Genomic DNA, 15,574 nt, shown 5'->3' on the forward strand with positions numbered 1-15,574 from the left:
TACCTGAATCCCCGCGCTCCGGTGACTTCTTACTTACCCGGTGAAGATGGCCGCCGGCATCTTCTCCCTCCGTGGACTGCAGGGCTTCTGTGCGGTCCATTGCCGATTCCAGCCTCCTGATTGGCTGGAATCGGCACGTGACGGGGCGGAGCTACACGGAGCTACACGGAGCCACATTGAGAAGATAAGAAGACCCGGACTGCGCAAGCGCGTCTAATTTGGCCATTAGACGGCGAAAATTAGACGGCAACCATGGAGACGAGGACGCCAGCAACGGAACAGGTAAGTGAATAACTTTTGATAACTTCTGTATGGCTCATAATTAATGCACAATGTACATTACAAAGTGCATTAATATGGCCATACAGAAGTGTATAGACCCACTTGCTGCCGCGGGACAACCCCTTTAAGAACAAAGCTGGCCTTGGGATACACGGTGCTCCGGACCCAGGCATATTCATCATAGCATTCCGAGGATGCTCGGAGTGTAGAAAACACAAAACCGAGGACTGTAGTACTGGACAGTGACTGCTGTCAGCTCTATCCCTGCATCTCCTGGCTGGCTATGTTCCACCTCTCCACGGTCCCAGTTTCTATGTTTTCCACCAGAGGTGTAACTTGAAGCTCCTGGGCCTTAATGCAAAACCTGGAACAGGGCTCCCTATATGGAGAAGAGAGGCTTTATGGGCCCTCTAAGGCTCCTGGGCCCGGGTGCAACCGCATCCCCTGCATCCTCTATAGTTACGCCCCTGTTTTCCACACTCTGAGCATGCTCAGAGTGCAATGATGAATATGCCCATAATGTTTTACAAGGTAATGAGCAAATCATTCATAGAATACCTACACTGCCAAGCATAATTTAAATATTTTTTTTAATAGCATTTTTCACCTATTCACAGCAAAGATGTAAAATATTGAACAATTGTTGCACAAAAACGTAACGGGTGTAGTGGGAGGGGCCTGAGACCCCCGATCCTTCTTTTTATGACATCAACAATGAGAAGTTTGCATGGAGTAACAGTCATGCTACCTCAATACAACTCTTTGGGATTTTTTTTTTGAACCTGCCAAAATCAAATATTTGTGATGCAATCCTACAGCTCGGATAGAAATAATTACACCATATCATATCTGAATATGTCATACAGCACCCAGAAAATATTGTCATACTGCTAATATGCTGCGAGCCCCTCTGTCATTGCATTATTAATGACATCATGAGATACTCAGGTGAGACTACTGGAGGCTATATAGCATGAGGTGTGGAGATGCGAGTGAGGCGCCCCAAATATCCATGGTGATATCACTCAGGTTAATTACATCACCAACCACTAGTGGTGGATTGGGACCCTTTTATGGCTATTTTTAATGTTCAAAATAAATATTTTTTTTGTATTATGAGATATGTAGAGATTTTATATTTACATTTTTCTTATATAATGAAATTTATGTGTAATAATTAGTCATTTTAACCTATTTTATTGTGTTTTAGAATTTTATGAATTAGAATTGGTTAATTGTGTGAGGTCAGTCCCACCAATGTGTTATATATAGTTTGGTGGGTAGAGAGTGAGAGAGAAAGAATTGTTCACCTGATGAAGACCCCAAAGGAGTTGAAACACATTGTACTGTGTGGTCTGATTAGTTAATTAAGACTTCCATTTACAAATCATCCAACAGCAGCATCAACAGTGTGATATCAGGATTTATGGCAATTTTGTGATAGGACCTTGTAATTCTTCTTTAATAGTATGAACCACTAAGATCTGCTCAATCCACATACAAATCTTAATTGCAACTTTATTCTATACTGATATGATCTCAAGTTCCCGAAGTATATAGATACATCTACAGGGTGCCATAGCAGGTGCCTGGTCTGTGCTTATTATGCCATAACAGCAAAAATTCAGTTTTTTGACAACTGTGTGCCTTTTTATGCAAACTAAACCTATATATCAGCCCCAGTAAAAGTTATACATTACCTATCATTCCACTAAATAGTGTTGCCTATCTTGGATAATCCCAGCTAAACTTGTATCTTTTATCTAATAAAATCTGAAGTTGTCTTATTAGTATTACTGGCGTTTATATCAGCGAGTGGTCAGAACTCAAATGTTTAGCACACATTATAAACCCTATTGGGAGATCCTCACGATGAGTTGTCAATAGATGTCCCAAGCAGCAGATTCCTGCCAATCAGCTATCTGCCAGGCTGATATGTCAGTGTATGGAGCCAAAAGCACACAGTGCCATTCACTTTGCAGTGGCCTGGTATGGTATTGCAGGCACAGCTCTCATTGAAGTGACTGAGCATGCATCTCTTCATATAATAAGTGCATCTTGCACCTGTCGGGATCATATTAGGAATGCAGTTTGAAATACCAGTCTTAATACCTTCCCCCCAGTATACATATGTTAAACATATTGGGGAGTTATGTATTCTGTTTCTCTTACAATTTGGAGTATTGATTAAAATCGCTTCTTTCTTTATCTAGCTGAACCCTGTATTTATTTAGAGTTCACATGAGACTTACTACAGAATTTTGGGAATACTATGCAGGGCTGGAATTAGGCTGGATAGTACCCAATGCAAGACTCTATATTTCTGTTCACAAGTGCATGCTCACATTTTCCCATACACTTGCACATATATGCAAACATTGTCCACTCTTGTGCTTGACCACACACTAGGACATGCCCCTAGGTGCTCATTCATGCACATGAACATTTTGCCATGCTCTCATTTACATACATCCACCCATGTATTTGTAGTGATGCAGAACTGTTACTTCATAATAATATTGACATTCTTGGGACTGTATGTATATGTGCCTTTAAATGTATTTAGTATTTTATTGCTGTCTTGCCTTGAAGGTGGAGGCTTGAGCAAAATATAGTACAGAGAGAGAGAGAGAGAGAGAGAGAGAGAGAGGACAACCCAATGACTCAGCTTTTCACAGCTACAGCCAATCAGTATCAAGCAGTGGGGAAGACCAAAGGTTATAAAGGTTCTTGTAGGGATCTAGAAAGTTCAGAAGAGAGTAGAGAGTGTAGTGTAAACACGTATGCTGGTTTTAAGGAACAGTATGTCACAGCCATTCTTTGATATAGTCCTTAAGGAGAAGTGGTGTATACAGGAAGACTACAGCCTTAAGAGCCGGGGTGCAAAACCCACAACAGGCAGCGAGGGGCTACAGAAAGGTTATAGACTCCAAGGCCACGGTGAGAAGTCCACAACAGGCAGCAAGGTAATGGGGATTAAAGCTAACATCCTCAGGACCAGATGCTGACTTGATCATTCGAAAGTTGAACTGATAAGTTCCTGAGCCACGTAAATATGAGTTAAACTGTTTCTGCCTGTCTCCTTGGACTCTCTTTCATCGGAGTATGCACTACATTATCATACCAAGGAGCAGAGACTAGCCCTTTAACATCACCCACATAGTTTGCAGTAGCGACATACATTGTAATGACCACTGATAACATCATCTCCATTCTGACTTACTACCATACTCACTCATGCAACATGGATCAAAAGTAATAATAATAAATGACTGTTCAACTTCAGGGGGTAAGAGAAAAGGAAAGAAACAATGTCAATGCTGCACCCCTTTCGTGCAGGGAGGATACTGCACCCACAGGCTGCACTCCCCTAAGGCTGGACTTGAAGCTATTTCACTGTAATCTTGTGTATGACAGGTGTAGCCTTGTATTGCCTGCCCCTTGGGACATCACTTGTAAATTCATCATATTAGATATGATCTAGTCACACTAATTACAAAAAAGTTGTCTTAGTTATCTGTAGGGATCCCAGAATATTCCAATATTCTTTACTAGAGAACAGGTGAATACGTGACTTTTTTTTAGTATGCTTACATCATTCCTATTACGCGTGACACATTGATACATTTGCCCCATTGTGTTTATCTATAATTTGCAGGCTCCCGATTTTGCATTTACAGTATAAACACCAGTTTTGAAGCCCAATTCCAGGAGGCCCTACTCTCCACCTTTAAAATTCCCACCTGCGAGTATTCATCTCTCTATAAGCCTGTACATTAGGCATAAGCAGTTCATCACAGCAGTTAAGATTGTCGGAGGTGATCATCCTATTTCATTTTAAAGCATTTTCCTCTGCTCTATTTTACCCAAGTGCTTGTGGTACATTTTATCTCTATTTTCACAAATCATTTCTCTCTGTAATTGACACTAAGTAATTTGTAAATGGTATGTTATCACTTATCTGGGCTCGGATCTCTCTGCGCTTGTATTAACTGTTCCTTTAAGTATTGCAGTACATTTTCTCTCTGGAGAGAGCTTCAATGCAGTCAAGATTGTTAATGTAAACAGTAGCTAAACAAATATTGCTATCTATTTTCGGAAGGAATGTCGTGTTAACATTTTTGATACTTTTTTTTACCTTATCTCCGCTAGACTTTCCTGGTAAACCTGATTCCGGTGCTAGCTTTCCTGCAGATCTTTTTGGCACATGTTGGTAGGGGCTAGTGGAAGATAATGCAGTAGTGGGCAAAAACACATGAAGTCACAAAAGTGATAGACAACGATGTTTCACGACATTGACAAATTGTAAAATTCACTTTGGCGACTTTATCAGAGTTGCTACTCATGTTTTATTAAGAGACAATTAAAGTCCTCCATACAAACTAGAGTTTAGTAGTCTGAACCTGCCCATAACAGTAGGGCTGGGCGACTCACTAATGTGTATGGAAGCGGGTCAACTTTCTCTTGACAGATGATGAACGAGAACTGCCCTCTTCTCATCGAGAATTGTATAGTCTAAGCAGGCTGCCTGAGTGCGAACGAGCTGGTGAGGATGTCACCAAGTCATTCGCTCGGGGAAACAAGAATCGGGCACTGTCTAAAAGGAGCTTTATATTCATATGTATGAGGGAGCCGGTGGAGACATCTGCCGAATCAGCAATAGTTTCCGTGACACTTGTTGAAGGTTTATGTGGAGTTTTATGAAGTTCATATAGTGTACATTCAGATGCAGCAGATTTTATTATTGCGTGTTTTTCATTAAAACCAAGCTAAAATCGATGGATTGCAAATGGTGAAATCAGTGGCAAGATTCCGTGGCAAGTGTGCAACATATTTGAAATCAGCAATTGATTGATTAAAGGGATATTCTAGACAAAAGCATTTATCACCTACCCGCTGTTAAGGTAATATATGCTAAATGAGTGGGGGGTCACTGAATAATTAATAGAATGGGGAACCCAGCTGCACAACTGTGGCTAGGAGAGTTTTGAATGGGGTGATGGTCAAGTATACTGTCTGCTGCTGCATTAAATTCAATGGCTCTGACTTTAAATAGAGGCATCTAATAATAAGTACTAAGAGCACCCATTATATAGCATGCCACAAACATCGGCAAATACAGTAACTTCCAGATGGAATAAAAATGGCTGGACACCGCTGTATGAGTTCTGTGTGGTTCTGATTGGAGTAGAGACAACCATTTAAAGCGCACCTGCCTTATAAAAAGTGCAATTTAATAATGTGATAGCTGCATTTCACTAGCGGGTTAAGGCACATTCACATTTTGTTTTGGTCCCCATTTGACATTCCCATTTGGGGTTTCCGTCTGGTAAAATAAAAAGCTTGGTATCTTGTTAGCCAGTGGAAAAAAAATGTGATTGTTTTCAATAAGAGAAACCAAGTAATCTTGTAGATATGATACCTTTTAATGGCTAACAAAAATATATGATGTTACAGCGAGCTTTCAAAACTACTTCAGTTTCTTCATTATTAGCTTGATGAAGGAGTCTCAAAAGCTTGCTGTAATATCATCTCTGCTTGCAAGCCATTAAAAGGTATCATAAATACACGATTACTCTGCTTCTCTTACTGAGAATATTCTAGTTTCCCTCTGATATGCTTAAAATAGCAATCCTTCAGAACCCTGAATGGCTCCACAGACTATCATTACTGAAACAGAGACCAACACTTCAAGCTTTGATCTCTGTTTCAGTAGGTTTCCATTTGTTCCCAGCATTGTCGCTGGACAGCATAGTACAGTCTGCTACCTATTCCACTGAAACGGAGACCAAAGCTTTTACCCTGTTTCCCTGAAAATAAGACATACCCTGAAAATAAGACATAGCATGATTTTCCAGAATTTTTGAGGATGCTAAATGATTTTTCAGGCTTTTTGAGGATGCTTGAAATATAAGCCCTACTTCAAAATTAAGCCCTGCTAACAGTTAATTTAAAAAGTCAATTTAAATAGTGTCCAGGCAGCTATACATGTAAAAAAGTTAAACCTTTTTGAACAAAAATTAATATAAGACACTGTCTTATTTTCAGGGAAACACGGTAGTTATGACAGCCTATGCAGCCATCCAAGGTTCAAACTCAATGTTGTTTTCGGCATGGCAGATGGAACCCCTGTATGGAAAGACTGCATGGGGACCCAAAAAAGTCTGTATGAAGCCTAATAAGTCATACTTCAACATTTTAAAATAATTTCCTGAAACGCTGTAGCTTCAGAATCCAATAGGAGACAACCTGCATTATCAGTGGCAAGAGAACTGTTTAGGCCTCATGCACATAACAAACTATACGTATGTACATTATACATACTTGAAATCTCAGATGTTATAGCAATTATTGCCATTTGTACGGCACATTTGAGCTGACTTGAACTTCACTTGTAAAAGTTGTTCGCTCAGTGAAATGAAATATTGCATGGAACCTAAAATAAAAATTGTTACAGCTCTTGGAATGCTTGCTATGTGACAACAATGTAGCCTGGAGAATAGGCATTGGTTTCCGAAAAGCCTTCTTACTTAACCATTAAATGCCGTTTATCATGGATGTCAGATTTTATAGGAATTTACGGAGGGTTCTGATAAATGGAGGGAGGAGGTTCATTGTAGTAGTATAAAAAATGAAGCCTATACTCTGCCCACAAGTCCTGTCGAAGATTTCCATTTTGCTCTCTCTTGGTTAAAACAAATCGGCTGCTGTAATACATAAATAAGGAACACAACTTATCATTTACTTTTTAAGTTGAGCTGAATATTACTTTTGATACTGAAGAATTTGAATTATTTAATCAAGTGAAATTCAAAAAACTAATTTTTTAATTAAATCTTTAAAAAAAATTGCTGTATAGGTGTTGACTCACAATTAAAGATGAGTGAGTATACACGCTAAGGCACATTACTCGAGCGAGTAGTGCCTTAGCCGAGTACCTGCCCGCTCGTCTCTAAAGATTCGGGGGTCGGCAGGGGACGGGGAGCGGCGGGGGAGAGCGGGGAGAAACGGAGGGGAGATCTCTCCCTCCCTCTCTCCCCCCCCCCCGCTCCCCCCCGCAACTCATCTGTCACCCGCGTCGGGTAATGTGCTTTAGCGAGTATACTCGCTCATCTCTACTCACAATCCTTTTCCATATGGCTTCTTAGGGTATATTATATGGAAATAATAAGGAGGGGTTCTCAATTTAGAATCCCTATGTGCCAGAAATGAGAATTTAAGCGACTCTGGCTTTTGCTGATGTAAGGGGTGGAGCATTGCTCTGCTCTCCCCCTTACAGAGTGAAGCGACCCAATGACCTTGTTAAGCCTGACTCCCGCCATGACGGAATGGTTGAGCAGGGCAGCCATGAAAAAGGAACCCTCCTCAGGAAAGTTCTAGCACCATATAAAAGAAAATGTTGCATCACAGTCAGATGGAAGTGCGCAGTACAGGGACTAACTTTGAGAGTGCTGCTGAGAAGGTGTTCCTGGAGGAGCGATATATTGCAGAGGAAGTTGCTGACTGCACAGTAAGATGTGCAGCATGCTACCGGACCACAGACTGTGGGGAAAGGGATTTCTTGTAGCATATAGCACTATAGAGAACAAATATCTGGCTGCTACCAAAAATATAAGCAAGGGCAACAGCCACAAGAGGTCTGGAGATGATCTGTCAAGCAACAAGAAGCAGACTAGTCTTAATCTTCCAATATAGGCACACCAACACGATAAGCAATAAATACAGCCTTCCCCTCACCACCCCTTCCAATTTTCTCTTTACGTATTTTCCCTATCTACATAGTCTTCCCTCAATTGTTATTTTGTTTCTACTCCACTGCTGTTTACGCTATTTCACTTTATTTTACTGAAGTTAAAATTACTGAAGAAATAAAACCTTGTATTTGTAACTTTATGTAACGTTTGGTAATTTTGCTCAATTTTGTAACCCCTTGACTTTAGACATGAATGTAATGTTGAAAGTCTCAATTGATATGTTTTGACCTTTTCAAATAAAATCTTTTGTTAACCAAATTGTTTCTTCAACATGGTATGTGTGCATAAAAAGCTGAATAACTTAGGGCCCATTTACACGCAAAGATGATAGTTTAAAAGATGGCTTTTGAGCGATCATTTAGCATAAACTACTTTTTGGTACTAATGCCAATTAGTAGCTTACTAATGTGTGCCAAGAGCTATATTAAGAGAACAGCAGGTGGTCTGTTCTCTGAATACATTCCCTTTGTTCTACCATGGGGCTGACAGCTGAGAAAATGTTATCAGTGCTCCCTTCGGAGAATACAGCGTGATGACCCTGCTATCAGCTCTTCTGCCAAACAATAGATTTTATGCCAAACATAAAATCATCGTTTGACAGAAAAGTGAAAGATGGACACATTTACACGCAATGATTATCGCTCAAAAGATGGCTTTTGAGCGATAATCGTTGTGTATAAAAGGGACTTTAGAATAGCAAAAGAAGGGTCAATCGCAGTTCTGAACTTTTCAGAAAATAGGTTTCTATATGTGCAACATAGCTTTAGGTCTACCATATAAGTGAGGGTCCCGAGCTCTGAAAGTAAATGTGGGCTGAACTTTTAGAAGAAGGGGGCATTGTGGCTGTCATGGTGCGGTTTTGTTGGCATAGAAGACATTAATGTCAATGTGACTATCATAAGGGTCATTATGATAGTCACATCAATTTATCAGTAAATTGTCATTGTAGAATTGATTGCTGACAAATGACAGTTTGTCATCAGTTTCCGAATTGCTCAATCAAAGGTGGAAATCAATATGGCTGGTCTTCCTGTGGGGAAAAAAACTGGGTGTGATCTGATAATAAGCATATAAGTGCGCAGAGATATCAGCCCGACTTCTCTGTTTATGTATAATACTTGCATATATAAACGCCTTTCGAGGCAATAAAAGTCTTTTCTGCAGTAACACTGGGAATACACGTTGGGTGCATTTTGCAGAGCCTGGACACTGGAGCAATTGCAAAAAAAAGTGTGATAGGGATGTTATATAGGAAATTTCCTAAAGGACCTTGGTTAAAAGTTGTTTTTGAAGACTGAAGCATATTATAAAATATTACATCTCTCACCATAAGACAAGTTTGAGTTCCCAGACATTTCTCTTCTCACCACAGTCATCTCCTTCTCTTGAAATTATACTCCTATGGTGGGATATTAGACAAATGGTCCATGGAAATCTGTTTTTATCAAGCACTATGGTGGTTAGTTACCTATCATTGGAGATGCAATGTAACAAACATTCACTAATGTCACTTTCTTTTCCTTCTAGAATTGGAAACATATCTTTGTGATGTCTTAAAAGGAGAAGCCTTATCGAAGAAGGCAAAGGATAAAAAAGACGCCCTTATAAAGAAGATAAAGGACATTAAATTCAAGTATGTATATAGTGTGAAATAATAAACAGCAATCACATTTGTAAGGAAAATTACTAGATAGATATGAGATAGATAGATAGATAGATAGATAGATAGATATGAGATAGATAGATAGATAGATAGATAGATAGATAGATAGATAGATATGAAATAGATAGATAGATGGATGGATGGATAGATAGATAGGAGATAGATAGACAGATAGATAGATAGATAGATAGATAGATAGACAGTGAGATAGATAGATATAATAGATGGATAGATAGATAGATGGATAGATAGATAGATAGATAGATAGATAGATAGATAGATAGATAGATAGATAGATAGATAGATAGATAGATAGATAGATAGGAGATAAATAGATAGACAGTGAGATAGATAGATGGATGCATAGATGGATAGGAGATAGATAGATAGTGAGATAGATAGATATAATAGATGGATAGATAGATAGATATGAGATAGATAGATAGATATGAGATAGATAGATAGATGGATAGATAGATATGAGATAGATAGATAGATAGATAGATAGATGAAACATTCTAAAGATTAATATTACACATCCCATTACACAAATACATTGGCTCGGAGATCACTTACCATCATGAATACGGCTTTAAAATGCTTTTGTAACCATGATAATTAATTCCAATCATCCATTATCTACATGTCGACATTATCCAATTTCTGACATTATTCATGACACGTACAGATCAAATGTGCACACATATTGATTGACCTAATGCAAATTTTACAGTTCTAGCAAAATAGACAAATATCATTTGTGTAACGTGCCACACATAAGAGTTGTCACTTGAACAAACATGTCACTTGGCTTCAGACAAATAAACATCCACTATTGCCTGTATAACAAGCCATGTTTTCTGAATATATTGTATTATAGCTCGGAATCAATATGGCAAAATGCAAGTTATTAGTAATATAAAGGGAGTTTATCGAGGCATTTGTGACCAGTCGAAACTTCTGTGCTGATTCATTTCATTTTTCTTTGCAGCAGTCGGGAGTTTTTTTCTAATACAGAGCTGCAAATATCCTGCATAGACATCAATCTGCACAGAATGTTGGACCTAAAAAACTTAATTTTGGGTGGAGTTCAGGGGCATATGTAAAATTTTCTGAAGGGAGGGAGGGTTTGGATGCTAAACTACTGCAGGCACAAGCCCTAGCAATGTTTGCTCTCCCCAAAGAAATATATATAGTGTGATACCTTGGGGGTTAGTCACACTTAGGCCTCGGTCAGACGACCGGTTTTTCGCGCGATTTGCGCATGCGATCTGCGCATATATAGAACCATTGCTTCGCAATGGGATCGGTCATATGAGCGCAAGGACCAATCAGGGGCAGCTCTCAGCTATTGAATGACAGCTGAGAGCTGCCCCTGATTGGTCCCTGCGCCCAGCCAATCAGAGGCAGCACTCACTCACCCATTCATGAATTCATGAATGGGTGAGTGAGAGCTGCCTCTGATTGGTGAGGGCTGTGACGAATTTTGAATCCCCGCCTGCTGAATACTACACAGAGCAGTTCAGGAAAACTGCCGGCCGGCCGCGGCTAAACTCCGGCTGCAGGGACAAGGTGAGTATATATATTTTTTTATTTTTACACATTTTTGGATGGTTTTCAGGGAAGGGCTTATATATTTAAGCCCTTCCCGAAAATTCATCCTGCGCTCGCTGGCAGCTCATTGCTTTCAATGGAGCCGGCTGTATTGCCGGCTCCATTGAATTTCAATGGGCGGACAGCACTCCTTTGATCGGGCCCGTTTCGCCGAAAACGCTGCTAGCTGCAGATTTTTCATCGAATCGTTGGCCCCGGTCACGTGATTTGCGGATGCGCATCCATCATGCGATCTGCAAATCGCGGCAAAAAACGGTCGTCTGACCGAGGCCTAAGACTGCTATCTTTTCCACAGAAGATGGGTGCAACACTCCAGGAATTCGCGTCCACAATGTAGCTTTTCATTAAAAGCTGGATTTGCCAGCCTTTTATTGCTTCACTTCCGCAGATCAGTGCAATGTTCACACTGTATTAGCAGTCTCTGAAGTAAATCGGCACTCCCCCTGCTGGCCTGTGAACTGTGATGTAATGTACATTGGGTGGCAGGAGGAAGGAAAAAATTCCAGTATAGCCAAGGCAGTACTTTTAGCCATGTAAGCGCCCCCTTGTATATGACCCTGGTGGAGTTTACATTTTAATTAAATATTTTGCATTATTCAAGTACTAGTACAATGTAAAACTGCCAGGATACAAATATGGATTTCCCAATATGTTAGTGGGTAGGTGATCCAACCTAAGAAATATAGGTTGGTTACAATGTAAAGCCTTGTCACGAAGGCTAATGCAACTTACATGATACAGCAACAAGCCACGATTTCACCTCAGCCACCAGCTGAAGTTGGTAAATCTCATGCAGCAGATATGTGAAAGCTACGAGCGAATATGTCTCCTCAGTGAGTTGCTGAAGTTCGTAAATCACATGCAGCTTATATGTGAAAACAATGAGCCAACATGTCTTCTCAGCGAGCTGCTGAAGTTTGTAAATCACGTGCAGCTAATATGCAAAAGCAACAAGCCAACATGACTCCTCAGGGTGCTGCTGAAGTTCGTAAATCACATTCAGCTCATATGCAAAAGCAATGTAGCAGAGCTGTGTGTGTGTGACGTGCATGTGGCAGAGCAGTGTGGAGCATTTCGCCACCAGAAACACTGGTATTATTATTTCCTAATAATTACTAGTCTTAACTAAGCTCAGGAATGCTTATAGATTACCAATTAAAGACCTCAGAGAGTTGGCAAACAGTGCGTGACTAAGAGACCCAGAGACCGACGTCATTGCATGTGCTAAGTTTAATAATTAGAGATGAGCGAACACGTTCGGCTCCGCCCCTTTTTCGCCCGAACACCGAACTTTGCGAACACTTCAGTGTTCGGGCGAAAAAGTTCGGGGGCCGCCGTGGCAGCGCGGGGGGGTGCGGCGGGGAGTGGGGGGGAGAGGGAGAGAGAGAGGGCTCCCCCCTGTTCCCCGCTACTGCCGCCCGCGCCGCCGCGCATCTCCCCGCCCCCCGGCGGCACCCGGACACTTACGCGCGAACACTGCAGTGTTCGGCAAAGCCGGTGTCCGGGTGCGGATGTGTCCGTAACGGACACGTTCGCTCATCCCTATTAATAATCAATAATAAAGAGGCATAACAAGCTAAGTCAGGTGACCTTTCACTATCAATGTCTTTGTCTATAAAGGACTATAAATTCTTTGGCTGGTTAACAAATAAATGTAATCATTTGCGATTTACACAAATGCAGTGTGTGTGACTGTGATTCTCCGAGCAGCTCGTACTAATCCTGATTTGGGACACAAGAATATACCTGTAGCACTTCATTATGCCGACAATTAGACTTACAGAATCGGTGCAGGAACAATTGCTTAGCAACTAGAACTTTTTATCATCTGTTTTATTTTATTTGATCTTCTCTCTCTATATATATATTTAACTATGTAAATCAAAGTGCTAACGATCACTTGTCTGTGAGTCTGTGTGTGCTGTGTGAGATACATGCAGAGCCTGACAGCAGCCGTGTGCTGACAGCACCTGTGATGATGTCACCATCATGGAACCAGTTACCGGCTCTTAGCTCGCAGGATAATTTTGTTGACGCAGTGTTTACGGATGACATTGGATGCATTAATGTATCACTATAAAGAGCTGGCCGCCAGTAATGGCTTATTATTTGGTCAATAAAAGTGTTTGCGGTTGTTGGCAGTTCTGAGCAGCAGTACAGTATCTATATCTCTGCAGGATCATAAGATAGGATATAATAATGGACACATTTTGAGGTGGCAACTTATTTATTGTACATTGCTTTTCTATTTAACAGGATATGTTTTGCTTTTTTTATGTAAATAATGCTTACAGTGGTCATCTGAAACTTCACAAAACAACCACAATAAAAGTTATAAAATAAAAATCATTGGTCATCTTCTAAATCCCCCACTGTTCAAGCGGCGATGCTGTGTTAGTCCCCAATCTGGCCTCAGAGATTGTGTGCTATACATGCTAGCCTCACTGCTGACACCAGTGGTTGGATGCGGGATGTACGGCACTACAAAAAAGTATCAGCACTAGAGTGGTGGTGGTGGGGGATTAGCACTGACTTTTTTCATTTTATAATATTTACCATGGTCACTTTCATTTTATTAACTCTTTAATTATTGCATAGTGAAAAGTTATATGACTTTTCAATCTACTTTATGTTGTAATTTCTTTTTTTTTTTTAAATCAATTTTTATTGAAATTTTCACAGTAAAAGACAAAAGAGAATTTTACAGCGTACCGTACATATGTAGAACTGTAGACAAGGATAAACATATGCATTAACAATCTGCTATATCTAGACATTACAGCGGGGCATGTACAGTATCTTTGGGTTAAGAAAGAGAAAGAGGGGATCATCAGGTCTCAACCATGGCCAGTATTGTGAGTAATTATTGCAAGGACCTGTTCAAACAGAACATACTGTGGAAGACAAAAGGGGGGAATGGGAAGGGTTAAGAGAGGATGGGTGAGGGAGTTGTAATTTCTTATCATTTTTAAGATCTCTGTTTATGTCAGTGAAAGAAAGAAAATTGTTTACATACAGAGGATTTAATAAGTTGCCCCATGAAAACTAACATCACCCACCATAAGCATCCGATGAGTGGGGTCCGATCACTGATTTATCATGAGAACAGACCTCTTGAGTTTCCCCAAATGTACTTGAGTGTTTGTACTTAACTATCTCCACCAGTCCCATGGAAGTGAGTGGGGCAGTTGTACACATGTGTAACTACTACTCCATTCATTTGGGAACATTTAGTACTCATGATCTGGAGATTGGTAGGGGTCTTAGCAGTTGGACCCTCACTGATCATACTTATGCTAGATTTGTGGGGCTACAAGTATATTTCTCAACCTGCAAGCTTCTGAGAGTTGGTTACAATTGTTCTTATGACTTGTTGTCCATGTCGGATAGGGGCCAGGCCAACGTCACAGCATCAGCCCCAGCCTATATGAGCCACATGCCAGTGCATACTCAGTGTCATTCTGGCATTGGACACCGACATGAGCACTTCTCTACTGGTGTGTGGATGGATTGGTTGGTTGGGAGGCATGTGTCCCAGCCAGCCAATTAGCACTTGTCTGTACACATTTATTCCAGCTCCTCCTTATTGAGGACGCCTGTTATACTTCTAGTTTGAAGGCATTTCTAGTTGGTGGTTCTAGTAGGCTTTTTGGTGTTATGAATATATAGGGTGTTTAACATCTCTGTTCTGACCTATTGCTATTTCTGCATTTGTATTTTATCTGGTTCATTGTTTGTTTGCTTAACATCTATACCATATATATTGTTATTTATTGCAGCAAACATTATTCCAGCTTTCCAACCAGGGAGAGTCAGGGACATCCCAGGTTCTTGACGTGAGGTCACCCTTATCAGGGCGAATGCTCCGCTTTTAGTTAGCATCTCATCAAATTAGACATTAGGCTAAGATTATCTGTTCCCCAATGTTTTTGTTTCGTTATAATATTTTGTCTTCTCCGCGTTAGTATATTGTGTTTATATTCTTTCTTTTAGGACAGCAAATTATGTCTGATCTGGATGGCAGAAAATTGTCTGGACTGGATACACTTGTATCCATTTCTCAGTTGAGAGCAGGACTTGTTTTAGGCAGGTTATATGAACAAGACTGTTTTCGTTCACTGAAAGCAAGCAGAACTCTTACCATTGTGAACAATTTGAAAAAAAAAGCAAATTAGAAAACTGCAGAACGTTTCATTATAAAATGATGGCTGAAATGCTACTAAATAAATACTGCTGTCTTCTCATGACCACTGATGTAGCG

General features: G+C 40.3%; 1 protein-coding gene across 1 annotated transcript in view; it reads left to right on the forward strand.

Annotated features, from left to right (window-relative positions):
* SKAP2 (src kinase associated phosphoprotein 2) overlaps nucleotides 1-15,574 on the forward strand; it is a 226,512-nt gene that overhangs the window by 18,667 nt on the left and 192,271 nt on the right. Inside the window, exon 2 of the mRNA XM_066584584.1 lies at nucleotides 9,564-9,669. Within this exon, the coding sequence (XP_066440681.1) occupies nucleotides 9,564-9,669 (106 nt within the window). The remainder of the gene's footprint in view (nucleotides 1-9,563; nucleotides 9,670-15,574) is intronic.

This window comes from Eleutherodactylus coqui, chromosome 12 (genome assembly GCF_035609145.1).
Source record: "Eleutherodactylus coqui strain aEleCoq1 chromosome 12, aEleCoq1.hap1, whole genome shotgun sequence".
In the NCBI taxonomy this organism is placed as follows: Eukaryota; Metazoa; Chordata; class Amphibia; order Anura; family Eleutherodactylidae; genus Eleutherodactylus; species Eleutherodactylus coqui.